The sequence below is a fragment of the Symphalangus syndactylus genome, chromosome X (assembly GCF_028878055.3).
Source record: "Symphalangus syndactylus isolate Jambi chromosome X, NHGRI_mSymSyn1-v2.1_pri, whole genome shotgun sequence".
In the NCBI taxonomy this organism is placed as follows: domain Eukaryota; kingdom Metazoa; phylum Chordata; class Mammalia; order Primates; family Hylobatidae; genus Symphalangus; species Symphalangus syndactylus.
In genome coordinates this window covers 63,003,614-63,031,359 of record NC_072447.2, presented here as the reverse complement: position 1 = coordinate 63,031,359, position 27,746 = coordinate 63,003,614, and the positions used below count along the sequence as shown (strand labels likewise).

The 27,746-nt window shown below is 45.2% G+C and overlaps 3 protein-coding genes across 3 annotated transcripts; all 3 read right to left on the bottom strand.

Moving 5' to 3' along the window:
* Window positions 1–94: 94 nt before the first annotated feature.
* On the bottom strand, window positions 95–7,184 carry LOC129475738 (G antigen 10-like). Its single transcript, XM_063634838.1, has 5 exons — window positions 7,081–7,184; window positions 5,945–6,033; window positions 5,332–5,482; window positions 2,070–2,195; window positions 95–195 (listed from the first exon to the last, which is right to left on the bottom strand). Exons 2-5 carry the CDS (start codon window positions 6,023–6,025, stop codon window positions 173–175), a joined length of 381 nt encoding a protein of 126 aa, XP_063490908.1. The 5' UTR covers window positions 6,026–6,033; window positions 7,081–7,184; the 3' UTR covers window positions 95–172.
* A 2,210-nt stretch (window positions 7,185–9,394) lies between these two features.
* On the bottom strand, window positions 9,395–16,493 carry LOC129475737 (G antigen 10-like). The gene is made up of 5 exons (XM_063634839.1): window positions 16,390–16,493; window positions 15,254–15,342; window positions 14,640–14,790; window positions 11,370–11,495; window positions 9,395–9,495 (listed from the first exon to the last, which is right to left on the bottom strand). Exons 2-5 carry the CDS (start codon window positions 15,332–15,334, stop codon window positions 9,473–9,475), a joined length of 381 nt encoding a protein of 126 aa, XP_063490909.1. The 5' UTR covers window positions 15,335–15,342; window positions 16,390–16,493; the 3' UTR covers window positions 9,395–9,472.
* Window positions 16,494–18,703: 2,210 nt separating this feature from the next.
* Window positions 18,704–25,806, bottom strand: LOC129475736 (G antigen 10-like). The gene is made up of 5 exons (XM_063634840.1): window positions 25,703–25,806; window positions 24,567–24,655; window positions 23,953–24,103; window positions 20,679–20,804; window positions 18,704–18,804 (listed from the first exon to the last, which is right to left on the bottom strand). Exons 2-5 carry the CDS (start codon window positions 24,645–24,647, stop codon window positions 18,782–18,784), a joined length of 381 nt encoding a protein of 126 aa, XP_063490910.1. The 5' UTR covers window positions 24,648–24,655; window positions 25,703–25,806; the 3' UTR covers window positions 18,704–18,781.
* Between the last annotated feature and the right edge of the window lie 1,940 nt (window positions 25,807–27,746).

Here is a 27,746-nt window from a genome sequence, read left to right as displayed (position 1 = left end):
ATATACGACTTCAGAGAATGATACATATTTCGCGGCATCAAAAAGCTAGAAATAAAATTCACAAAAGATGCGCAAGACTTCTTTGCAGAAGGCTGTAAAGCTTTATTGGGAGAATTTTAATGAACAAATTTCCAACACAGGAGCAGCCTGCATCATTGCAGCGTGTCTTCTTTTAACACTGTGATTGCTTCTCACCTGTAACAGAAAACGTAACAATTGGGAACATGACTTAGCAACAGATTATTCAGATGACCCTAAAGGCATACAAAGCACACTACAGTTTGGGTTTTATTAAATGGACTAAAAACAGAACCCTATGGGTGATCCTGTGTCTTACACGCAATTGAACCTCTGCGTAAACTTTGAGCGTAGACCTGCAGAATTTAAAAGCAATTTCCTCCCTGAACATCAACTGCCTCCTTTCAATTCAGAAGCACTTACAATTAACAGTCAGCAGTTTGGAAAACACATGTGTAAAACATACTTCAGTTGATTACTCAGGAAGTACTAGAGTCATGGTCTTTCAACTTTAAATCTTATCAATTCATCTCTCTAAAGCTGAAACTTACATGTAACATTTGATATGATTAGAGATGATTCTATCATATGTGTGTCTACAGTCTTACTAGAAATAGTGCCTCATGAAGACTGACGGTGGGGCAGGGAGCACGCATAGCACAGGCATCTTACTCACACCCATGCTGAGCATCACTGACCTACATGCCACAGGTGATGGGAACTAAACGGTCTCTCGCCATTTGATATTACAGTCACTCAAGGTTTCCGTGGGGAAAGATTTAAGAAGCAATTGTTCATTAAAAGCCAGAGAATCCCAGCCTGGGCAACATAGTGAGACCTCATCTCTACAAAAATGAAGAAAAAAAATGTAGTCAGGCACGGTGGCTTGTGCGTGTAGTTCCAGCCACTCAGGAGGCTGAGGTGGGAGGACTGCTTCAGCCTAGGAGCCAGAGGTTGCAGTGAGCTGGAATTGCACCACTGCACTCCAGCCTGGGTGACAGACTGAGACTGTGTCTCAAACAAACAAACAAACCAAGAAGAGGGAGAATTCACAATTTCACAAGCTCTTACACTACGTATTCCCATCTCCACACGGAAAAACTAGGATGAAGCAGAGTGCCCGCTCACTTTCTTACTGACAATGAAATCTCAATTCAGAGATTTTCAGATGGCTCAGGCCAGGGTTTCATGATTTGTGATTAACAAATCATGCGAAGCAGGTGATCTCTGTATCCCATGCATTCTATGCAGCAGGATCAGAGTATGAAAGAACCAGAATGGAAAATGGTTTTAAAATCTCTGACTTAAACTCACTATTTTCATAAGAACCAAAGATAGCTTTAGGAGTGAAAGGACTCACTCAGAATCTCGCCAAGGCTGTAAGAGCTGGTATTAGAACCCGCATGAGTGCTTCAGCATTTTTCACACCAAGTGATGGGTGTTACAAATGTGTTATGTATTGATTAAAAGCAGACCTTTACAAAAGCATCTAAAAAGTATGAGCTACTGGTTTAAGGACGTATACTCAAAACATTTAATTCAACATAGCTTGGAGTCAGTTTGTTTCTGTGTCTGACAGTCTATCAGTCGGGTGCTGGGGCCTGAACTACGTTTCAAATGACCTTTATGTAAGAACTCTCTTACTAAAGAGGCAGTATTGTTACCTCTCTGTTATTAAAAATACAATGCTGGGTCGGGCACGGTGGCTCTCGCCTGCAATCCCGGCAATTTCAATGCTCGAGGCAGGTGGATCACCTGAGGTCAGGAGTTCGGGAAGAACCTGTGCAACGTAATGAAACCCTGTCTCTACTAAAAATACAAAAGTTAGCTGGGCACGGTGGAGCATGTCTGTAAGCCCGGCTCCGCCAGAGGCTCAGGCAGGAGAATCACCTGAACCCTGGAGACAGAATTTCCAGTGAGCCCAGATGGCACCACTGCACTCCAGCCTGGTCTTCAGAGCGAGACTCCATCTCAAAAAAAATAGTAAGAATTATAATACGATACTGTGGAAACAGACACCCTACAATATGAATGCCTAATGGACTGCCTACCTTCTTCAGGCGTTTTCACCTCCTCTGGATTTGGCGGGCCCATCTCCTGGCCATCAGGACCATCTCCACACTCACACCCAGTCGTTGGGTGAACCTCTTCCTGGCTATCAGCTTCAGGCTCCGGCCCTTAAAAATAAAAAATGCATCTCAATTTCAGCAGTAAAACATGAAATATGAATAAGAAAATCATATTCTTGCTCTCGCTGTTATTATATAAAAGCTTTAGCTAGTGTAATAATAAATGTGTTGATAAGAATTCCAGGAACATTATTTCAGGAGTCTGTTAGCAGAAAACAGGAAAACAAGGTGTTCCAAATATTACCGTCTTCCTTTCCAAAGACTGCCCTCACACAACTTTGCTGCCTCCTTTGCACTTCTCTGTTATTCTACTTCTGATTGTCCTTCTCGTATTAAATGACTCAAGGCTGAAAGCCTGTCTCTCACAGCACTTACACTCCTAGCGCTTAGACTCTTATATGGCATGAGCAGCCACCAATAAACGCTGAGTGAAAAAAACTCTTTAAAAAATACATGAAAAAGCCCAAACTGCAGAATATTCTGCAAGCCAACTGGTCTGTCCTCTTCAAAAATGTCCGTATCATGAATGACAAGAAAAATTAAGGAAACGTTCCAGATTAAAGGAAACTAAAAACACCTGAAAAGCACATGCAAGGCGCGATTCTGAACTGGACTCTGGATCAGAAAAAGAAATCCTATCAATAAAATTATCTGGGCCGGGCGTGGGGTCTCACGCCTGCGATCCAAACATTTTGGGATGCCATGGTGGGCAGAGCAGGTGAGGTCAGAAGTTCAAGACCGCAGTGGCCGGCGCTTGTAGTCCCAGCTACACGGGAGGCTGAGGCATGAGAATCCCTAGAACCTGCGAGGCGTAGGTTGCAGTGAGCCGAGATCGCACTACTGCACTCCAACCTGGCCCACAGAGAGAGACTCCGTCTCAAGAAAGAAGAAAAAAAAAAAGGAAAAAAGAAATTTTCAGGCCGGGCGTGGTGGCTCACGCTTGTAATCCCAGCACTTTGGGAGGCCGAGGTGGGCGGATCACAAGGTTAGGAGATCGAGGCCATCCTGGCTAACACAGTGAAACCCCGTCTCTACTAAAAAATACAAAAAAATTAGCAGGGCGTGGTGGCGGGCGCCTGTAGTCCCAGCTACTCGGAGAGGCTGAGGCAGGAGAATGGCATGAACCCGGGAGGCGGAGCTTGCAGTGAGCCGAGACTGCACCACTGCACTCCAGCCTGGGCGACAGAGCGAGACTCCGTCTCAAAAAAAAAAAAAAAAAAAAAAAAGAAATTTTCTGGGGAACTGGCAAAATTTGAGTATGCACTGTGTATTAACTGACTCCATTTTCTCATTGTTAAATTTCCTGATTTTGATCTTTGTGCAGTGATGATCCAAGAAATAACTTTCTCTTTCTTCCGACGATATACACACCCTCAAGTACATAGGGTAAAGGACCATAATACCTGAAACTTTATCGAAACAATTCAGCATTAATAACAGCAAACATATATCCGTATGTGTATGTGTGTGAGTGTGTGGGCAGCAGGGTAAGAGAGGGAGGGAAGAGATATGAAACCTATGGAGCAAAAGCTATTAACAATTGGTGAATCTAGGTGAAAAGTATATGAGTTCATTGTACTATTCTTGCAAATTTTCTATAAATGTTGTGTCTTGAAAATACATACAGTAAAAATTTAAAAGAATATATGACAATTACACTGAACTTTAGGAAGAAAGGAATTTTTAATTGTGGTAAAAAATACACATATCCTAAAATTTACCATCTTAACTATTTTGAAATGGTACAGTTCACTAAGGAGTTATGTTTGCAACATTACCAGCCGCTAGGCACAAACTTTGCATCTGTGTTTTCCTATACCATGAGACCTTTATTTACTTATTTACTTATTTATTTATTCATTTATTTATTTATTTGTTCATTTATTTATTTATTAGCGATGAGGTCTCGCTGTGTTTCCCAGGCTGAGCTTGAACTCCAGGGCTCAAGCAATCCTCTCACCTCAGCCTCCCAAGTAGCTGGGACTATGAGTGCATGGCAATCAGCCCAGCTTTAGACCTTTCTCCTAAATGACAATCTAAGGATAAACCACAGGACATGTATAATGCTTATATTCAGCCATAGAGTACCAACAGCAGTGTGCGTCAGCTGAGAAATCTGAAGTCTACAACATGGATAGGATTTCGGTTACAATTACAATGTCAGTTTCTGAAGGACTGATTAGCTGGATGGATTTGAGGACTATGGAAAATCTTACAGTCACGACACCCATTACCTATTGGGGTAAAGAGAAACTTCACTTTGTTCCAATAAAGTTATATTTAGGTCCGAAGGTCCTAAATGTAATATTCCATAAATGAACCCCACGCAGAACAAAGCACCAAATATAACGTTGTTTGTGAATCACAGAAAATATACTGTCCCGCACTGAGAATAAGGGAGTGGGCGGACAGCAGTTAATGGGCATTGTTGTCAGTCAGATTCTAGAAACTTTTCAAAGTACATCCCTGGAAAAATCCAGGACCTCAGTTACATAAATGTTTTGTTTGAAAATATTTTAGCTCGGAGAAATTATTTCTATCTCAATGTTAATCTCAGGATAATTCCTTTTTTGCTTTTTCTAACCATAAAAGGATTTAATCACCTCCTAAAAGCCACTTAGAAAAATCACTAAACCAGCTACCTGTATGGCAGTATCCTCATTTATCCAGCTTTTATCAAACGTACCATATGAAGATATCAATCAAAGGAAACGGGGGCCAACATTCAGCGACTCGGTTTTTGGAGCTGCTCCTGCTCCTCTGAACTGGGTCTATTCTTGGGTCAGTACTAAGCTACCCCACAGTAAAGCCTTTGAGTTTTAAGCATTTTCAGCAAAATCACTTCCTTCTTTACAGCAACATAGATGATAGGAAGACACGAACCTTGGAACACAGTACAAATTTTGTATTCACCAGTCAAGGGTTCTTGGATAACACACAATCCTGGCACCTCCATTCTCTCATTCATAAAGTCGAGAAATTTTATCATAGTGAGGGATTTGCCTAAGCTAAGCTGCAAACTACATAGCCTCCTCGCTTTTCCAGTCCATTTCAGGCATTCTTTCCATTGTTTTCTTTCCTCCTGTTCCTGCTATGTGACAATGCCTAACACACACACACATGCACACACACACACACACACAAACACACACACCAGCAGATGTTCTTCTTCCCTTTCCCTCACCTTGACCTGCAGATGCTCCCTCATCCTCTCCCTCCTGAGCAGCTGCTCCCTCATCCTCTCCCTCCTGAGCAGCTGCAGGATCCTCACATTGAGTTGCTGGTTCCCCTTCTTCAGGTTCTGGTGATTCCACTTCATCACTGAACTGCTCGGGCTGGGGAATATGTGTGGGTGCGCAGATAAAAAAAAGTTTTGTTATTGATGCAAAATTTTACATCTATACACAGAATACATAGCTATTTCTGGTCATAACGAAGCCTAAAGACATTTCTCCACCTCTATGCTCTATGCCCAATAAGGTTACTCCACCCACAGGGAGGTTACTGTGAGAAAAGTGACGCACGAGGACTTTGGAAGCTATTATACTCTGTGTTGGAATAGATGTGTACAATCTGTCATTAACAAACAAAGCATGAGAGAGAAGTCATGGGCAAAAGCTGAAGAACACGAGGGAAAAAACAATCCTCCAGAATCCATGTTTCCTTCATGAGATGCCATCATCATTTTTTATGAGCAGGAAACACCTTTATCAGCATTTCCACACGAATGCAACAACACTGTCACAAAAATTAATTTCTGCTCATAGAAAACATCGAATTAACGTTTAAGCACTCACCAGCATAGGCCCAGTCACTTCAGGAGGCTCTACATAGCGTCTTGGTCTAGGCCGATAGGTCGATCTTCCTCGCCAACTCATATTTCACACTGAAAACAGACAACCGTGATTGGGAACATGTGCTCGAGAGGGCTGCTATATTCGATCACTTCCATGGATAAATGTTAACTTGCCGTTTTAATTTTGAAAATACTCTCAAAATAAGCTCCAGAGTTAAGCATACGTGTGTACGCTGTCTGAGTGCCTACAAAGCCATTTCTGCTGGCCAAGCTGGCAGAGCAATCATCTTAAGGCGTGTGGCAAAAGGCAGAGGACATTTTTTTCTAAATTTCTTTTGGACACGCGGTCTCCTCGCTGTGTTGCTCAGGCTGGAGTGCAGCGGCGTGATCACAGCTCACTGCAGCCTCGACCTCCCGCTCAAGGGATCCTCCGACCTCCGCGTCCTGAGTAACCGGGACTACAGGCGAGCGCCACTGCGCCCCGCAGACAGAGGTCATTTCTGATGAGGTTTAGTTTCACAAGTGGACTCCCCACGAAAACACTAGTGAATCACAATTCTCGTGATTGCTGCTTTGGGCACACTCCCACTTCCTAGGGCCATTCACCCCTCCTCACAACAAGTTTGGTTGGACCGCACTGCCTCGCCCACTCCTTCCCACTGTTTTCGGACCTTCCATGGCGGAGGTGAGACCTTGCAGTGCTTCTCGCTCGGTGGCTCCGCACTCCACACAGCTGGGGGGCGCTCACCAGGCCGCAGCCTTCCCAGGTGCCAGGTCCCTTCTTTACCGCCCGCCTCGCCCCCGCCGGGGGCCCCATTCAGGAAATCTGCCCTGTGGCGTCGGGGGTTCCCGGCACCTCGGGACTTCCATCCCCCCACCAGCACTCACCCCATCTTCACCTGAGCCCCTGACCGCCTCCCCTCCGCGGCCCACCTTCCTCCTTCCTCCCTGTCCAGGCCCCTTCACGACCACGAAGCCGCTGGTGGCCTCGCAGCCTGTGAAGGGAAGGAGGACGACCTCGTGGCCCTTCTCCCTCAGAGGCCACAGACCAGGAAGCGGGACCCGCCTGACCCACCCGAGGCCCTCTCCACCCTCACTCACACTTCAGCCCCCGGGATGACTGGCCCGCACACCTACCAGATGAATCTCAGTAGAGGAAAAAGAGTCCCCACGTCAGGAACCAGACCGCACTGCCTCACAGCTCCCTGGCGTTCTTCACGTGGGCGAAGGGGCGGGGCAGAAGACGCCCAGTGAACATGCGCACTGAGCCGGGAGCCGAAGGAGCATGCGCAGCTGTGGGCTGGGGAGGGCTGCCGTTCCCAGTGCCACGCCCCAAACCCTCGATTCCTGTCCTCACTGAGGATGAGGGAATCCCACCTCCCTCTGCTGTTTCCTATGCCTCTGGGACTCAAGTAGTGCTCCCCTCAAAACTCACCCCATCTTTAACTGAACCCCACCCCCAACCCAGGGCCCTCTCTTGCCCTGGCCCCACCATGGGGACAAGGACCACTGTGACTGGCTGGGAAGACAGGTAAACCACCTGCGAAAACAGAACTAGCAACCTACCCCAAAAGGAAATTGTTCAATGTGAACAAGTCAGAGAAACAGACTGAAAGAAAAATGAATACAATCGCTAGGACCCGTGAGAAAATACTAAAACGATATCTATCGTTTGTAGCATCAGAATCACAGAAGGAGAAGTGACAGTATCAGGGAAACAGGACAGCCAGAGTGACACCATGTGAAAATAAACTCCGTCTTGAAAATAGCAAGATACATAGTCCCACCAGTCACAACCCATGGTCCTAAGATGTTTCGAGTTGAGAAAACAGATGAAAGGTACCTCCAAGGACATGCTCCCACAGCAGCGGAAAGTGCAGGGTTCCCAACACCCATTAACAATATATGCTTTCAACAGAATTATGCTTTCATGGACTTACACACTGGTAAGTCAAGGAGAGTTTTCTTTAAATCAATAGTATGATAAAAGTCATCATGCTCTTAGCCCACCCGCACAAAGGCACAGATTAAGTTTAGTCTTTATACAGATAAGACCCCTATATAAGAAAAACCAGACCAGGCCAAGGCTCACGCCTGTAATCCTAGTATTTTGGGAGGCTGAGCTGGCCAGATCACCTGAGCTCAGGACTTCGAGACCAGCCTAAGCAACATCAGAAAAATCTCATCACTACAAAAAAACAAAAAAACATCGAAAAATTAGCTGGGCATGGTGGCATGTACCTATAGTCACAGCTACTCAGGAGGCTGAGGGGGGAGGACCGCTTGAGCCCAGGAGGTCAAGGCTGCAGCGAGCTCTGATAACACCACCGAACTACAGCCTGGGTGACAGAGTGAGACCCCGTATCAAGTTTTAATAATTGAACCTAAAAACGTACAAATTTATCGATCAAATTCACTATATTAACACATGAACGGGAAAAAATGCTGTGGTAATCGAAATACATGCACTGTTTGATGAAAATCAACATATATTCAAATGAATACTCTCAGCAAATTTACAACAGAATGGAATGACTTACTCTGCTAAAGTCCGTCTGCAGAAAAAGGACAGCAAATAGGATGGGGAAATGTTGAAATTTTTCGGTTTCTCATCAGGGATAAGACAAGGACGTCCACTGTCACCCTTGTAACAGGTGGGTCTAAGCAATGCCATAAAATCAGAAAAGGAAATAAAACTCTTTACAATGGCAACAACAGGCCGGGCACGGTGGCCCACACCAGTTAATCCCAGCGTTGTGGGAGGGGAGGCGGGTGCATCACTTGCACTCAAAAGTTCAAGAACAGCCTGGGAAACACGGCAAAAGCGCGTCTCTACAAAATTACAGAAGGAAAAAGAAAAAAAATGGCAGAAACAAAATTGTTCTTATTCAAGGATGATACGTTTCTGTATGTTGAAGACTCAAAACGATCTAGAAGTAAACTTTAGAATTCATAAGCATATTTCACAAGGCTGCTGGATAGAAAACCAATATGTAAGAATTATGTCTCCGCTGGGCGCGGTGACTCACGCCTGTAATCCCGGCACTCTGGGAGGCCGAGGCGGGTCAATCATGAGGTCAGGAGTTCAAGAGCACCCTGGCCAAGATGGCGAAAGCCCATCTCTCCTAAAAACACAAAACTCAGCCAGGCGTGCTGGTGGGTGCCTATAATCCCAGCTACTCGGGACTCTGAGGCAGAGAACTGCTTGAATCCGGGAGGCGGAGTTACAGTGAGCAGAGATCGCGCCACTGCACTCCAGCCTGGGTGACAGAGCAAAACTCCGTCTCAAAAGAGAAAACAGAAAGAAAGAAAAAAAAAAAAGAATGATGTCTCTACATACCAGCTCAAAGAGTTACAATATACGACTTCAGAGAATGATACATATTTCGCGGCATCAAAAAGCTAGAAATAAAATTCACAAAAGATGCGCAAGACTTCTTTGCAGAAGGCTGTAAAGCTTTATTGGGAGAATTTTAATGAACAAATTTCCAACACAGGAGCAGCCTGCATCATTGCAGCGTGTCTTCTTTTAACACTGTGATTGCTTCTCACCTGTAACAGAAAACGTAACAATTGGGAACATGACTTAGCAACAGATTATTCAGATGACCCTAAAGGCATACAAAGCACACTACAGTTTGGGTTTTATTAAATGGACTAAAAACAGAACCCTATGGGTGATCCTGTGTCTTACACGCAATTGAACCTCTGCGTAAACTTTGAGCGTAGACCTGCAGAATTTAAAAGCAATTTCCTCCCTGAACATCAACTGCCTCCTTTCAATTCAGAAGCACTTACAATTAACAGTCAGCAGTTTGGAAAACACATGTGTAAAACATACTTCAGTTGATTACTCAGGAAGTACTAGAGTCATGGTCTTTCAACTTTAAATCTTATCAATTCATCTCTCTAAAGCTGAAACTTACATGTAACATTTGATATGATTAGAGATGATTCTATCATATGTGTGTCTACAGTCTTACTAGAAATAGTGCCTCATGAAGACTGACGGTGGGGCAGGGAGCACGCATAGCACAGGCATCTTACTCACACCCATGCTGAGCATCACTGACCTACATGCCACAGGTGATGGGAACTAAACGGTCTCTCGCCATTTGATATTACAGTCACTCAAGGTTTCCGTGGGGAAAGATTTAAGAAGCAATTGTTCATTAAAAGCCAGAGAATCCCAGCCTGGGCAACATAGTGAGACCTCATCTCTACAAAAATGAAGAAAAAAAATGTAGTCAGGCACGGTGGCTTGTGCGTGTAGTTCCAGCCACTCAGGAGGCTGAGGTGGGAGGACTGCTTCAGCCTAGGAGCCAGAGGTTGCAGTGAGCTGGAATTGCACCACTGCACTCCAGCCTGGGTGACAGACTGAGACTGTGTCTCAAACAAACAAACAAACCAAGAAGAGGGAGAATTCACAATTTCACAAGCTCTTACACTACGTATTCCCATCTCCACACGGAAAAACTAGGATGAAGCAGAGTGCCCGCTCACTTTCTTACTGACAATGAAATCTCAATTCAGAGATTTTCAGATGGCTCAGGCCAGGGTTTCATGATTTGTGATTAACAAATCATGCGAAGCAGGTGATCTCTGTATCCCATGCATTCTATGCAGCAGGATCAGAGTATGAAAGAACCAGAATGGAAAATGGTTTTAAAATCTCTGACTTAAACTCACTATTTTCATAAGAACCAAAGATAGCTTTAGGAGTGAAAGGACTCACTCAGAATCTCGCCAAGGCTGTAAGAGCTGGTATTAGAACCCGCATGAGTGCTTCAGCATTTTTCACACCAAGTGATGGGTGTTACAAATGTGTTATGTATTGATTAAAAGCAGACCTTTACAAAAGCATCTAAAAAGTATGAGCTACTGGTTTAAGGACGTATACTCAAAACATTTAATTCAACATAGCTTGGAGTCAGTTTGTTTCTGTGTCTGACAGTCTATCAGTCGGGTGCTGGGGCCTGAACTACGTTTCAAATGACCTTTATGTAAGAACTCTCTTACTAAAGAGGCAGTATTGTTACCTCTCTGTTATTAAAAATACAATGCTGGGTCGGGCACGGTGGCTCTCGCCTGCAATCCCGGCAATTTCAATGCTCGAGGCAGGTGGATCACCTGAGGTCAGGAGTTCGGGAAGAACCTGTGCAACGTAATGAAACCCTGTCTCTACTAAAAATACAAAAGTTAGCTGGGCACGGTGGAGCATGTCTGTAAGCCCGGCTCCGCCAGAGGCTCAGGCAGGAGAATCACCTGAACCCTGGAGACAGAATTTCCAGTGAGCCCAGATGGCACCACTGCACTCCAGCCTGGTCTTCAGAGCGAGACTCCATCTCAAAAAAAATAGTAAGAATTATAATACGATACTGTGGAAACAGACACCCTACAATATGAATGCCTAATGGACTGCCTACCTTCTTCAGGCGTTTTCACCTCCTCTGGATTTGGCGGGCCCATCTCCTGGCCATCAGGACCATCTCCACACTCACACCCAGTCGTTGGGTGAACCTCTTCCTGGCTATCAGCTTCAGGCTCCGGCCCTTAAAAATAAAAAATGCATCTCAATTTCAGCAGTAAAACATGAAATATGAATAAGAAAATCATATTCTTGCTCTCGCTGTTATTATATAAAAGCTTTAGCTAGTGTAATAATAAATGTGTTGATAAGAATTCCAGGAACATTATTTCAGGAGTCTGTTAGCAGAAAACAGGAAAACAAGGTGTTCCAAATATTACCGTCTTCCTTTCCAAAGACTGCCCTCACACAACTTTGCTGCCTCCTTTGCACTTCTCTGTTATTCTACTTCTGATTGTCCTTCTCGTATTAAATGACTCAAGGCTGAAAGCCTGTCTCTCACAGCACTTACACTCCTAGCGCTTAGACTCTTATATGGCATGAGCAGCCACCAATAAACGCTGAGTGAAAAAAACTCTTTAAAAAATACATGAAAAAGCCCAAACTGCAGAATATTCTGCAAGCCAACTGGTCTGTCCTCTTCAAAAATGTCCGTATCATGAATGACAAGAAAAATTAAGGAAACGTTCCAGATTAAAGGAAACTAAAAACACCTGAAAAGCACATGCAAGGCGCGATTCTGAACTGGACTCTGGATCAGAAAAAGAAATCCTATCAATAAAATTATCTGGGCCGGGCGTGGGGTCTCACGCCTGCGATCCAAACATTTTGGGATGCCATGGTGGGCAGAGCAGGTGAGGTCAGAAGTTCAAGACCGCAGTGGCCGGCGCTTGTAGTCCCAGCTACACGGGAGGCTGAGGCATGAGAATCCCTAGAACCTGCGAGGCGTAGGTTGCAGTGAGCCGAGATCGCACTACTGCACTCCAACCTGGCCCACAGAGAGAGACTCCGTCTCAAGAAAGAAGAAAAAAAAAAAGGAAAAAAGAAATTTTCAGGCCGGGCGTGGTGGCTCACGCTTGTAATCCCAGCACTTTGGGAGGCCGAGGTGGGCGGATCACAAGGTTAGGAGATCGAGGCCATCCTGGCTAACACAGTGAAACCCCGTCTCTACTAAAAAATACAAAAAAATTAGCAGGGCGTGGTGGCGGGCGCCTGTAGTCCCAGCTACTCGGAGAGGCTGAGGCAGGAGAATGGCATGAACCCGGGAGGCGGAGCTTGCAGTGAGCCGAGACTGCACCACTGCACTCCAGCCTGGGCGACAGAGCGAGACTCCGTCTCAAAAAAAAAAAAAAAAAAAAAAAAGAAATTTTCTGGGGAACTGGCAAAATTTGAGTATGCACTGTGTATTAACTGACTCCATTTTCTCATTGTTAAATTTCCTGATTTTGATCTTTGTGCAGTGATGATCCAAGAAATAACTTTCTCTTTCTTCCGACGATATACACACCCTCAAGTACATAGGGTAAAGGACCATAATACCTGAAACTTTATCGAAACAATTCAGCATTAATAACAGCAAACATATATCCGTATGTGTATGTGTGTGAGTGTGTGGGCAGCAGGGTAAGAGAGGGAGGGAAGAGATATGAAACCTATGGAGCAAAAGCTATTAACAATTGGTGAATCTAGGTGAAAAGTATATGAGTTCATTGTACTATTCTTGCAAATTTTCTATAAATGTTGTGTCTTGAAAATACATACAGTAAAAATTTAAAAGAATATATGACAATTACACTGAACTTTAGGAAGAAAGGAATTTTTAATTGTGGTAAAAAATACACATATCCTAAAATTTACCATCTTAACTATTTTGAAATGGTACAGTTCACTAAGGAGTTATGTTTGCAACATTACCAGCCGCTAGGCACAAACTTTGCATCTGTGTTTTCCTATACCATGAGACCTTTATTTACTTATTTACTTATTTATTTATTCATTTATTTATTTATTTGTTCATTTATTTATTTATTAGCGATGAGGTCTCGCTGTGTTTCCCAGGCTGAGCTTGAACTCCAGGGCTCAAGCAATACTCTCACCTCAGCCTCCCAAGTAGCTGGGACTATGAGTGCATGGCAATCAGCCCAGCTTTAGACCTTTCTCCTAAATGACAATCTAAGGATAAACCACAGGACATGTATAATGCTTATATTCAGCCATAGAGTACCAACAGCAGTGTGCGTCAGCTGAGAAATCTGAAGTCTACAACATGGATAGGATTTCGGTTACAATTACAATGTCAGTTTCTGAAGGACTGATTAGCTGGATGGATTTGAGGACTATGGAAAATCTTACAGTCACGACACCCATTACCTATTGGGGTAAAGAGAAACTTCACTTTGTTCCAATAAAGTTATATTTAGGTCCGAAGGTCCTAAATGTAATATTCCATAAATGAACCCCACGCAGAACAAAGCACCAAATATAACGTTGTTTGTGAATCACAGAAAATATACTGTCCCGCACTGAGAATAAGGGAGTGGGCGGACAGCAGTTAATGGGCATTGTTGTCAGTCAGATTCTAGAAACTTTTCAAAGTACATCCCTGGAAAAATCCAGGACCTCAGTTACATAAATGTTTTGTTTGAAAATATTTTAGCTTGGAGAAATTATTTCTATCTCAATGTTAATCTCAGGATAATTCCTTTTTTGCTTTTTCTAACCATAAAAGGATTTAATCACCTCCTAAAAGCCACTTAGAAAAATCACTAAACCAGCTACCTGTATGGCAGTATCCTCATTTATCCAGCTTTTATCAAACGTACCATATGAAGATATCAATCAAAGGAAACGGGGGCCAACATTCAGCGACTCGGTTTTTGGAGCTGCTCCTGCTCCTCTGAACTGGGTCTATTCTTGGGTCAGTACTAAGCTACCCCACAGTAAAGCCTTTGAGTTTTAAGCATTTTCAGCAAAATCACTTCCTTCTTTACAGCAACATAGATGATAGGAAGACACGAACCTTGGAACACAGTACAAATTTTGTATTCACCAGTCAAGGGTTCTTGGATAACACACAATCCTGGCACCTCCATTCTCTCATTCATAAAGTCGAGAAATTTTATCATAGTGAGGGATTTGCCTAAGCTAAGCTGCAAACTACATAGCCTCCTCGCTTTTCCAGTCCATTTCAGGCATTCTTTCCATTGTTTTCTTTCCTCCTGTTCCTGCTATGTGACAATGCCTAACACACACACACATGCACACACACACACACACACACACACACACACGCACACACCAGCAGATGTTCTTCTTCCCTTTCCCTCACCTTGACCTGCAGATGCTCCCTCATCCTCTCCCTCCTGAGCAGCTGCTCCCTCATCCTCTCCCTCCTGAGCAGCTGCAGGATCCTCACATTGAGTTGCTGGTTCCCCTTCTTCAGGTTCTGGTGATTCCACTTCATCACTGAACTGCTCGGGCTGGGGAATATGTGTGGGTGCGCAGATAAAAAAAAAGTTTTGTTATTGATGCAAAATTTTACATCTATACACAGAATACATAGCTATTTCTGGTCATAACGAAGCCTAAAGACATTTCTCCACCTCTATGCTCTATGCCCAATAAGGTTACTCCACCCACAGGGAGGTTACTGTGAGAAAAGTGACGCACGAGGACTTTGGAAGCTATTATACTCTGTGTTGGAATGGATGTGTACAATCTGTCATTAACAAACAAAGCATGAGAGAGAAGTCATGGGCAAAAGCTGAAGAACACGAGGGAAAAAACAATCCTCCAGAATCCATGTTTCCTTCATGAGATGCCATCATCATTTTTTATGAGCAGGAAACACCTTTATCAGCATTTCCACACGAATGCAACAACACTGTCACAAAAATTAATTTCTGCTCATAGAAAACATCGAATTAACGTTTAAGCACTCACCAGCATAGGCCCAGTCACTTCAGGAGGCTCTACATAGCGTCTTGGTCTAGGCCGATAGGTCGATCTTCCTCGCCAACTCATATTTCACACTGAAAACAGACAACCGTGATTGGGAACATGTGCTCGAGAGGGCTGCTATATTCGATCACTTCCATGGATAAATGTTAACTTGCCGTTTTAATTTTGAAAATACTCTCAAAATAAGCTCCAGAGTTAAGCATACGTGTGTACGCTGTCTGAGTGCCTACAAAGCCATTTCTGCTGGCCAAGCTGGCAGAGCAATCATCTTAAGGCGTGTGGCAAAAGGCAGAGGACATTTTTTTCTAAATTTCTTTTGGACACGCGGTCTCCTCGCTGTGTTGCTCAGGCTGGAGTGCAGCGGCGTGATCACAGCTCACTGCAGCCTCGACCTCCCGCTCAAGGGATCCTCCGACCTCCGCGTCCTGAGTAACCGGGACTACAGGCGAGCGCCACTGCGCCCCGCAGACAGAGGTCATTTCTGATGAGGTTTAGTTTCACAAGTGGACTCCCCACGAAAACACTAGTGAATCACAATTCTCGTGATTGCTGCTTTGGGCACACTCCCACTTCCTAGGGCCATTCACCCCTCCTCACAACAAGTTTGGTTGGACCGCACTGCCTCGCCCACTCCTTCCCACTGTTTTCGGACCTTCCATGGCGGAGGTGAGACCTTGCAGTGCTTCTCGCTCGGTGGCTCCGCACTCCACACAGCTGGGGGGCGCTCACCAGGCCGCAGCCTTCCCAGGTGCCAGGTCCCTTCTTTACCGCCCGCCTCGCCCCCGCCGGGGGCCCCATTCAGGAAATCTGCCCTGTGGCGTCGGGGGTTCCCGGCACCTCGGGACTTCCATCCCCCCACCAGCACTCACCCCATCTTCACCTGAGCCCCTGACCGCCTCCCCTCCGCGGCCCACCTTCCTCCTTCCTCCCTGTCCAGGCCCCTTCACGACCACGAAGCCGCTGGTGGCCTCGCAGCCTGTGAAGGGAAGGAGGACGACCTCGTGGCCCTTCTCCCTCAGAGGCCACAGACCAGGAAGCGGGACCCGCCTGACCCACCCGAGGCCCTCTCCACCCTCACTCACACTTCAGCCCCCGGGATGACTGGCCCGCACACCTACCAGATGAATCTCAGTAGAGGAAAAAGAGTCCCCACGTCAGGAACCAGACCGCACTGCCTCACAGCTCCCTGGCGTTCTTCACGTGGGCGAAGGGGCGGGGCAGAAGACGCCCAGTGAACATGCGCACTGAGCCGGGAGCCGAAGGAGCATGCGCAGCTGTGGGCTGGGGAGGGCTGCCGTTCCCAGTGCCACGCCCCAAACCCTCGATTCCTGTCCTCACTGAGGATGAGGGAATCCCACCTCCCTCTGCTGTTTCCTATGCCTCTGGGACTCAAGTAGTGCTCCCCTCAAAACTCACCCCATCTTTAACTGAACCCCACCCCCAACCCAGGGCCCTCTCTTGCCCTGGCCCCACCATGGGGACAAGGACCACTGTGACTGGCTGGGAAGACAGGTAAACCACCTGCGAAAACAGAACTAGCAACCTACCCCAAAAGGAAATTGTTCAATGTGAACAAGTCAGAGAAACAGACTGAAAGAAAAATGAATACAATCGCTAGGACCCGTGAGAAAATACTAAAACGATATCTATCGTTTGTAGCATCAGAATCACAGAAGGAGAAGTGACAGTATCAGGGAAACAGGACAGCCAGAGTGACACCATGTGAAAATAAACTCCGTCTTGAAAATAGCAAGATACATAGTCCCACCAGTCACAACCCATGGTCCTAAGATGTTTGGAGTTGAGAAAACAGATGAAAGGTACCTCCAAGGACATGCTCCCACAGCAGCGGAAAGTGCAGGGTTCCCAACACCCATTAACAATATATGCTTTCAACAGAATTATGCTTTCATGGACTTACACACTGGTAAGTCAAGGAGAGTTTTCTTTAAATCAATAGTATGATAAAAGTCATCATGCTCTTAGCCCACCCGCACAAAGGCACAGATTAAGTTTAGTCTTTATACAGATAAGACCCCTATATAAGAAAAACCAGACCAGGCCAAGGCTCACGCCTGTAATCCTAGTATTTTGGGAGGCTGAGCTGGCCAGATCACCTGAGCTCAGGACTTCGAGACCAGCCTAAGCAACATCAGAAAAATCTCATCACTACAAAAAAACAAAAAAACATCGAAAAATTAGCTGGGCATGGTGGCATGTACCTATAGTCACAGCTACTCAGGAGGCTGAGGGGGGAGGACCGCTTGAGCCCAGGAGGTCAAGGCTGCAGCGAGCTCTGATAACACCACCGAACTACAGCCTGGGTGACAGAGTGAGACCCCGTATCAAGTTTTAATAATTGAACCTAAAAACGTACAAATTTATCGATCAAATTCACTATATTAACACATGAACGGGAAAAAATGCTGTGGTAATCGAAATACATGCACTGTTTGATGAAAATCAACATATATTCAAATGAATACTCTCAGCAAATTTACAACAGAATGGAATGACTTACTCTGCTAAAGTCCGTCTGCAGAAAAAGGACAGCAAATAGGATGGGGAAATGTTGAAATTTTTCGGTTTCTCATCAGGGATAAGACAAGGACGTCCACTGTCACCCTTGTAACAGGTGGGTCTAAGCAATGCCATAAAATCAGAAAAGGAAATAAAACTCTTTACAATGGCAACAACAGGCCGGGCACGGTGGCCCACACCAGTTAATCCCAGCATTGTGGGAGGGGAGGCGGGTGCATCACTTGCACTCAAAAGTTCAAGAACAGCCTGGGAAACACGGCAAAAGCGCGTCTCTACAAAATTACAGAAGGAAAAAGAAAAAAAATGGCAGAAACAAAATTGTTCTTATTCAAGGATGATACGTTTCTGTATGTTGAAGACTCAAAACGATCTAGAAGTAAACTTTAGAATTCATAAGCATATTTCACAAGGCTGCTGGATAGAAAACCAATATGTAAGAATTATGTCTCCGCTGGGCGCGGTGACTCACGCCTGTAATCCCGGCACTCTGGGAGGCCGAGGCGGGTCAATCATGAGGTCAGGAGTTCAAGAGCACCCTGGCCAAGATGGCGAAAGCCCATCTCTCCTAAAAACACAAAACTCAGCCAGGCGTGCTGGTGGGTGCCTATAATCCCAGCTACTCGGGACTCTGAGGCAGAGAACTGCTTGAATCCGGGAGGCGGAGTTACAGTGAGCAGAGATCGCGCCACTGCACTCCAGCCTGGGTGACAGAGCAAAACTCCGTCTCAAAAGAGAAAACAGAAAGAAAGAAAAAAAAAAAAGAATGATGTCTCTACATACCAGCTCAAAGAGTTACAATATACGACTTCAGAGAATGATACATATTTCGCGGCATCAAAAAGCTAGAAATAAAATTCACAAAAGATGCGCAAGACTTCTTTGCAGAAGGCTGTAAAGCTTTATTGGGAGAATTTTAATGAACAAATTTCCAACACAGGAGCAGCCTGCATCATTGCAGCGTGTCTTCTTTTAACACTGTGATTGCTTCTCACCTGTAACAGAAAACGTAACAATTGGGAACATGACTTAGCAACAGATTATTCAGATGACCCTAAAGGCATACAAAGCACACTACAGTTTGGGTTTTATTAAATGGACTAAAAACAGAACCCTATGGGTGATCCTGTGTCTTACACGCAATTGAACCTCTGCGTAAACTTTGAGCGTAGACCTGCAGAATTTAAAAGCAATTTCCTCCCTGAACATCAACTGCCTCCTTTCAATTCAGAAGCACTTACAATTAACAGTCAGCAGTTTGGAAAACACATGTGTAAAACATACTTCAGTTGATTACTCAGGAAGTACTAGAGTCATGGTCTTTCAACTTTAAATCTTATCAATTCATCTCTCTAAAGCTGAAACTTACATGTAACATTTGATATGATTAGAGATGATTCTATCATATGTGTGTCTACAGTCTTACTAGAAATAGTGCCTCATGAAGACTGACGGTGGGGCAGGGAGCACGCATAGCACAGGCATCTTACTCACACCCATGCTGAGCATCACTGACCTACATGCCACAGGTGATGGGAACTAAACGGTCTCTCGCCATTTGATATTACAGTCACTCAAGGTTTCCGTGGGGAAAGATTTAAGAAGCAATTGTTCATTAAAAGCCAGAGAATCCCAGCCTGGGCAACATAGTGAGACCTCATCTCTACAAAAATGAAGAAAAAAAATGTAGTCAGGCACGGTGGCTTGTGCGCGTAGTTCCAGCCACTCAGGAGGCTGAGGTGGGAGGACTGCTTCAGCCTAGGAGCCAGAGGTTGCAGTGAGCTGGAATTGCACCACTGCACTCCAGCCTGGGTGACAGACTGAGACTGTGTCTCAAACAAACAAACAAACCAAGAAGAGGGAGAATTCACAATTTCACAAGCTCTTACACTACGTATTCCCCTCTCCACACGGAAAAACTAGGATGACGCAGAGTGCCCGCTCACCTCCTTACTGACAATGAAATCTCAATTCAGAGATTTTCAGATGACTCAGGCCAGGGTTTCATGACTTGTGATTAACAAATCATGCGAAGCAGGTGATCTCTGTATCCCATGCATTCTATGCAGCAGGATCAGAGTATGAAAGAACCAGAATGGAAAATGGTTTTAAAATCTCTGACTTAAACTCACTATTTTCATAAGAACCAAAGATAGCTTTAGGAGTGAAAGGACTCACTCAGAATCTCGCCAAGGCTGTAAGAGCTGGTATTAGAACCCGCATGAGTGCTTCAGCATTTTTCACACCAAGTGATGGGTGTTACAAATGTGTTATGTATTGATTAAAAGCAGACCTTTACAAAAGCATCTAAAAAGTATGAGCTACTGGTTTAAGGACGTATACTCAAAACATTTAATTCAACATAGCTTGGAGTCAGTTTGTTTCTGTGTCTGACAGTCTATCAGTCGGGTGCTGGGGCCTGAACTACGTTTCAAATGACCTTTATATAAGAACTCTCTTACTAAAGAGGCAGTATTGTTACCTCTCTGTTATTAAAAATACAATGCTGGGTCGGGCACGGTGGCTCTCGCCTGCAATCCCGGCAATTTCAATGCTCGAGGCAGGTGGATCACCTGAGGTCAGGAGTTCGGGAAGAACCTGTGCAACGTAATGAAACCCTGTCTCTACTAAAAATACAAAAGTTAGCTGGGCGTGGTGGAGCATGTCTGTAAGCCCGGCTCCGCCAGAGGCTCAGGCAGGAGAATCACCTGAACCCTGGAGACAGAATTTCCAGTGAGCCCAGATGGCACCACTGCACTCCAGCCTGGTCTTCAGAGCGAGACTCCATCTCAAAAAAAATAGTAAGAATTATAATACGATACTGTGGAAACAGACACCCTACAATATGAATGCCTAATGGACTGCCTACCTTCTTCAGGCGTTTTCACCTCCTCTGGATTTGGCGGGCCCATCTCCTGGCCATCAGGACCATCTCCACACTCACACCCAGTCGTTGGGTGAACCTCTTCCTGGCTATCAGCTTCAGGCTCCGGCCCTTAAAAATAAAAAATGCATCTCAATTTCAGCAGTAAAACATGAAATATGAATAAGAAAATCATATTCTTGCTCTCGCTGTTATTATATAAAAGCTTTAGCTAGTGTAATAATAAATGTGTTGATAAGAATTCCAGGAACATTATTTCAGGAGTCTGTTAGCAGAAAACAGGAAAACAAGGTGTTCCAAATATTACCGTCTTCCTTTCCAAAGACTGCCCTCACACAACTTTGCTGCCTCCTTTGCACTTCTCTGTTATTCTACTTCTGATTGTCCTTCTCGTATTAAATGACTCAAGGCTGAAAGCCTGTCTCTCACAGCACTTACACTCCTAGCGCTTAGACTCTTATATGGCATGAGCAGCCACCAATAAACGCTGAGTGAAAAAAACTCTTTAAAAAATACATGAAAAAGCCCAAACTGCAGAATATTCTGCAAGCCAACTGGTCTGTCCTCTTCAAAAATGTCCGTATCATGAATGACAAGAAAAATTAAGGAAACGTTCCAGATTAAAGGAAACTAAAAACACCTGAAAAGCACATGCAAGGCGCGATTCTGAACTGGACTCTGGATCAGAAAAAGAAATCCTATCAATAAAATTATCTGGGCCGGGCGTGGGGTCTCACGCCTGCGATCCAAACATTTTGGGATGCCATGGTGGGCAGAGCAGGTGAGGTCAGAAGTTCAAGACCGCAGTGGCCGGCGCTTGTAGTCCCAGCTACACGGGAGGCTGAGGCATGAGAATCCCTAGAACCTGCGAGGCGTAGGTTGCAGTGAGCCGAGATCGCACTACTGCACTCCAACCTGGCCCACAGAGAGAGACTCCGTCTCAAGAAAGAAGAAAAAAAAAAAGGAAAAAAGAAATTTTCAGGCCGGGCGTGGTGGCTCACGCTTGTAATCCCAGCACTTTGGGAGGCCGAGGTGGGCGGATCACAAGGTTAGGAGATCGAGGCCATCCTGGCTAACACAGTGAAACCCCGTCTCTACTAAAAAATACAAAAAAATTAGCAGGGCGTGGTGGCGGGCGCCTGTAGTCCCAGCTACTCGGAGAGGCTGAGGCAGGAGAATGGCATGAACCCGGGAGGCGGAGCTTGCAGTGAGCCGAGATTGCACCACTGCACTCCAGCCTGGGCGACAGAGCGAGACTCCGTCTCAAAAAAAAAAAAAAAAAAAAAAAAAAAAGAAATTTTCTGGGGAACTGGCAAAATTTGAGTATGCACTGTGTATTAACTGACTCCATTTTCTCATTGTTAAATTTCCTGATTTTGATCTTTGTGCAGTGATGATCCAAGAAATAACTTTCTCTTTCTTCCGACGATATACACACCCTCAAGTACATAGGGTAAAGGACCATAATACCTGAAACTTTATCGAAACAATTCAGCATTAATAACAGCAAACATATATCCGTATGTGTATGTGTGTGAGTGTGTGGGCAGCAGGGTAAGAGAGGGAGGGAAGAGATATGAAACCTATGGAGCGAAAGCTATTAACAATTGGTGAATCTAGGTGAAAAGTATATGAGTTCATTGTACTATTCTTGCAAATTTTCTATAAATGTTGTGTCTTGAAAATACATACAGTAAAAATTTAAAAGAATATATGACAATTACACTGAACTTTAGGAAGAAAGGAATTTTTAATTGTGGTAAAAAATACACATATCCTAAAATTTACCATCTTAACTATTTTGAAATGGTACAGTTCACTAAGGAGTTATGTTTGCAACATTACCAGCCGCTAGGCACAAACTTTGCATCTGTGTTTTCCTATACCATGAGACCTTTATTTACTTATTTACTTATTTATTTATTCATTTATTTATTTATTTGTTCATTTATTTATTTATTAGCGATGAGGTCTCGCTGTGTTTCCCAGGCTGAGCTTGAACTCCAGGGCTCAAGCAATCCTCTCACCTCAGCCTCCCAAGTAGCTGGGACTATGAGTGCATGGCAATCAGCCCAGCTTTAGACCTTTCTCCTAAATGACAATCTAAGGATAAACCACAGGACATGTATAATGCTTATATTCAGCCATAGAGTACCAACAGCAGTGTGCGTCAGCTGAGAAATCTGAAGTCTACAACATGGATAGGATTTCGGTTACAATTACAATGTCAGTTTCTGAAGGACTGATTAGCTGGATGGATTTGAGGACTATGGAAAATCTTACAGTCACGACACCCATTACCTATTGGGGTAAAGAGAAACTTCACTTTGTTCCAATAAAGTTATATTTAGGTCCGAAGGTCCTAAATGTAATATTCCATAAATGAACCCCACGCAGAACAAAGCACCAAATATAAAGTTGTTTGTGAATCACAGAAAATATACTGTCCCGCACTGAGAATAAGGGAGTGGGCGGACAGCAGTTAATGGGCATTGTTGTCAGTCAGATTCTAGAAACTTTTCAAAGTACATCCCTGGAAAAATCCAGGACCTCAGTTACATAAATGTTTTGTTTGAAAATATTTTAGCTCGGAGAAATTATTTCTATCTCAATGTTAATCTCAGGATAATTCCTTTTTTGCTTTTTCTAACCATAAAAGGATTTAATCACCTCCTAAAAGCCACTTAGAAAAATCACTAAACCAGCTACCTGTATGGCAGTATCCTCATTTATCCAGCTTTTATCAAACGTACCATATGAAGATATCAATCAAAGGAAACGGGGGCCAACATTCAGCGACTCGGTTTTTGGAGCTGCTCCTGCTCCTCTGAACTGGGTCTATTCTTGGGTCAGTACTAAGCTACCCCACAGTAAAGCCTTTGAGTTTTAAGCATTTTCAGCAAAATCACTTCCTTCTTTACAGCAACATAGATGATAGGAAGACACGAACCTTGGAACACAGTACAAATTTTGTATTCACCAGTCAAGGGTTCTTGGATAACACACAATCCTGGCACCTCCATTCTCTCATTCATAAAGTCGAGAAATTTTATCATAGTGAGGGATTTGCCTAAGCTAAGCTGCAAACTACATAGCCTCCTCGCTTTTCCAGTCCATTTCAGGCATTCTTTCCATTGTTTTCTTTCCTCCTGTTCCTGCTATGTGACAATGCCTAACACACACACACATGCACACACACACACACACAAACACACACACACGCACACACCAGCAGATGTTCTTCTTCCCTTTCCCTCACCTTGACCTGCAGATGCTCCCTCATCCTCTCCCTCCTGAGCAGCTGCTCCCTCATCCTCTCCCTCCTGAGCAGCTGCAGGATCCTCACATTGAGTTGCTGGTTCCCCTTCTTCAGGTTCTGGTGATTCCACTTCATCACTGAACTGCTCGGGCTGGGGAATATGTGTGGGTGCGCAGATAAAAAAAAAGTTTTGTTATTGATGCAAAATTTTACATCTATACACAGAATACATAGCTATTTCTGGTCATAACGAAGCCTAAAGACATTTCTCCACCTCTATGCTCTATGCCCAATAAGGTTACTCCACCCACAGGGAGGTTACTGTGAGAAAAGTGACGCACGAGGACTTTGGAAGCTATTATACTCTGTGTTGGAATGGATGTGTACAATCTGTCATTAACAAACAAAGCATGAGAGAGAAGTCATGGGCAAAAGCTGAAGAACACGAGGGAAAAAACAATCCTCCAGAATCCATGTTTCCTTCATGAGATGCCATCATCATTTTTTATGAGCAGGAAACACCTTTATCAGCATTTCCACACGAATGCAACAACACTGTCACAAAAATTAATTTCTGCTCATAGAAAACATCGAATTAACGTTTAAGCACTCACCAGCATAGGCCCAGTCACTTCAGGAGGCTCTACATAGCGTCTTGGTCTAGGCCGATAGGTCGATCTTCCTCGCCAACTCATATTTCACACTGAAAACAGACAACCGTGATTGGGAACATGTGCTCGAGAGGGCTGCTATATTCGATCACTTCCATGGATAAATGTTAACTTGCCGTTTTAATTTTGAAAATACTCTCAAAATAAGCTCCAGAGTTAAGCATACGTGTGTACGCTGTCTGAGTGCCTACAAAGCCATTTCTGCTGGCCAAGCTGGCAGAGCAATCATCTTAAGGCGTGTGGCAAAAGGCAGAGGACATTTTTTTCTAAATTTCTTTTGGACACGCGGTCTCCTCGCTGTGTTGCTCAGGCTGGAGTGCAGCGGCGTGATCACAGCTCACTGCAGCCTCGACCTCCCGCTCAAGGGATCCTCCGACCTCCGCGTCCTGAGTAACCGGGACTACAGGCGAGCGCCACTGCGCCCCGCAGACAGAGGTCATTTCTGATGAGGTTTAGTTTCACAAGTGGACTCCCCACGAAAACACTAGTGAATCACAATTCTCGTGATTGCTGCTTTGGGCACACTCCCACTTCCTAGGGCCATTCACCCCTCCTCACAACAAGTTTGGTTGGACCGCACTGCCTCGCCCACTCCTTCCCACTGTTTTCGGACCTTCCATGGCGGAGGTGAGACCTTGCAGTGCTTCTCGCTCGGTGGCTCCGCACTCCACACAGCTGGGGGGCGCTCACCAGGCCGCAGCCTTCCCAGGTGCCAGGTCCCTTCTTTACCGCCCGCCTCGCCCCCGCCGGGGGCCCCATTCAGGAAATCTGCCCTGTGGCGTCGGGGGTTCCCGGCACCTCGGGACTTCCATCCCCCCACCAGCACTCACCCCATCTTCACCTGAGCCCCTGACCGCCTCCCCTCCGCGGCCCACCTTCCTCCTTCCTCCCTGTCCAGGCCCCTTCACGACCACGAAGCCGCTGGTGGCCTCGCAGCCTGTGAAGGGAAGGAGGACGACCTCGTGGCCCTTCTCCCTCAGAGGCCACAGACCAGGAAGCGGGACCCGCCTGACCCACCCGAGGCCCTCTCCACCCTCACTCACACTTCAGCCCCCGGGATGACTGGCCCGCACACCTACCAGATGAATCTCAGTAGAGGAAAAAGAGTCCCCACGTCAGGAACCAGACCGCACTGCCTCACAGCTCCCTGGCGTTCTTCACGTGGGCGAAGGGGCGGGGCAGAAGACGCCCAGTGAACATGCGCACTGAGCCGGGAGCCGAAGGAGCATGCGCAGCTGTGGGCTGGGGAGGGCTGCCGTTCCCAGTGCCACGCCCCAAACCCTCGATTCCTGTCCTCACTGAGGATGAGGGAATCCCACCTCCCTCTGCTGTTTCCTATGCCTCTGGGACTCAAGTAGTGCTCCCCTCAAAACTCACCCCATCTTTAACTGAACCCCACCCCCAACCCAGGGCCCTCTCTTGCCCTGGCCCCACCATGGGGACAAGGACCACTGTGACTGGCTGGGAAGACAGGTAAACCACCTGCGAAAACAGAACTAGCAACCTACCCCAAAAGGAAATTGTTCAATGTGAACAAGTCAGAGAAACAGACTGAAAGAAAAATGAATACAATCGCTAGGACCCGTGAGAAAATACTAAAACGATATCTATCGTTTGTAGCATCAGAATCACAGAAGGAGAAGTGACAGTATCAGGGAAACAGGACAGCCAGAGTGACACCATGTGAAAATAAACTCTGTCTTGAAAATAGCAAGATACATAGTCCCACCAGTCACAACCCATGGTCCTAAGATGTTTGGAGTTGAGAAAACAGATGAAAGGTACCTCCAAGGACATGCTCCCACAGCAGCGGAAAGTGCAGGGTTCCCAACACCCATTAACAATATATGCTTTCAACAGAATTATGCTTTCATGGACTTACACACTGGTAAGTCAAGGAGAGTTTTCTTTAAATCAATAGAATGATAAAAGTCATCATGCTCTTAGCCCACCTGCACAAAGGCACAGATTAAGTTTAGTCTTTATACAGATAAGACCCCTATATAAGAAAAACCAGACCAGGCCAAGGCTCACGCCTGTAATCCTAGTATTTTGGGAGGCTGAGCTGGCCAGATCACCTGAGCTCAGGACTTCGAGACCAGCCTAAGCAACATCAGAAAAATCTCATCACTACAAAAAAAACAAAAAAACATCGAAAAATTAGCTGAGCATGGTGGCATGTACCTATAGTGACAGCTACTCAGGAGGCTGAGGGGGGAGGACCGCTTGAGCCCAGGAGGTCAAGGCTGCAGCGAGCTCTGATAACACCACCGAACTCCAGCCTGGGTGACAGAGTGAGAGAGACCCCGTATCAAGTTTTAATAATTGAACCTAAAAATGTACAAATTTATCCATCGAATTCACTATATTAACACATGAACGGGAAAAAATGCTGTGGTAATCGAAATAGATGCACCGTTTGATGAAAATCAACATATATTCAAATGAATACTCTCAGCAAATTTACAACAGAGTGGAATGACTTACTCTGATAAAGTCCGTCTGCAGAAAAAGGACAGCAAATAGGATGGGGAAATGTTGAAAGTTTTCGGTTTCTCATCAGGGATAAGACAAGGACGTCCACTGTCACCCTTGTAACAGGTGGGTCTAAGCAATGCCATAAAATCAGAAAAGGAAATAAAACTCTTTACAATGGCAACAACAGGCCCGGCACGGTGGCCCACGCCAGTTCATCCCAGCATTGTGGGAGGGGAGGCGGGTGCATCACTTGCACTCAAAAGTTCAAGAACAGCCTGGGAAACATGGCAAAACCCCGTCTCTACAAAAATTACAGAAGGAAAAAGAAAAAAAATGGCAGAAACAAAATTGTTCTTATTCAAGGATGATACGTTTCTGTATGTTGAAGACTGAAAACGATCTAGAAGTAAACTTTAGAATTCATAAGCATATTTCACAAGGCTGCTGGACAGAAAACCAATATGTAAGAATTATGTCTCCGCCGGGTGCGGTGGCTCACGCCTGTAATCCCAGCACTCTGGGAGGCCGAGGCGGGTCAATCATGAGGTCAGGAGTTCAAGAGCACCCTGGCCAAGATGGCTAAAGCCCATCTCTCCTAATAACACAAAACTCAGCCAGGCGTGCTGGTGGGTGCCTATAATCCCA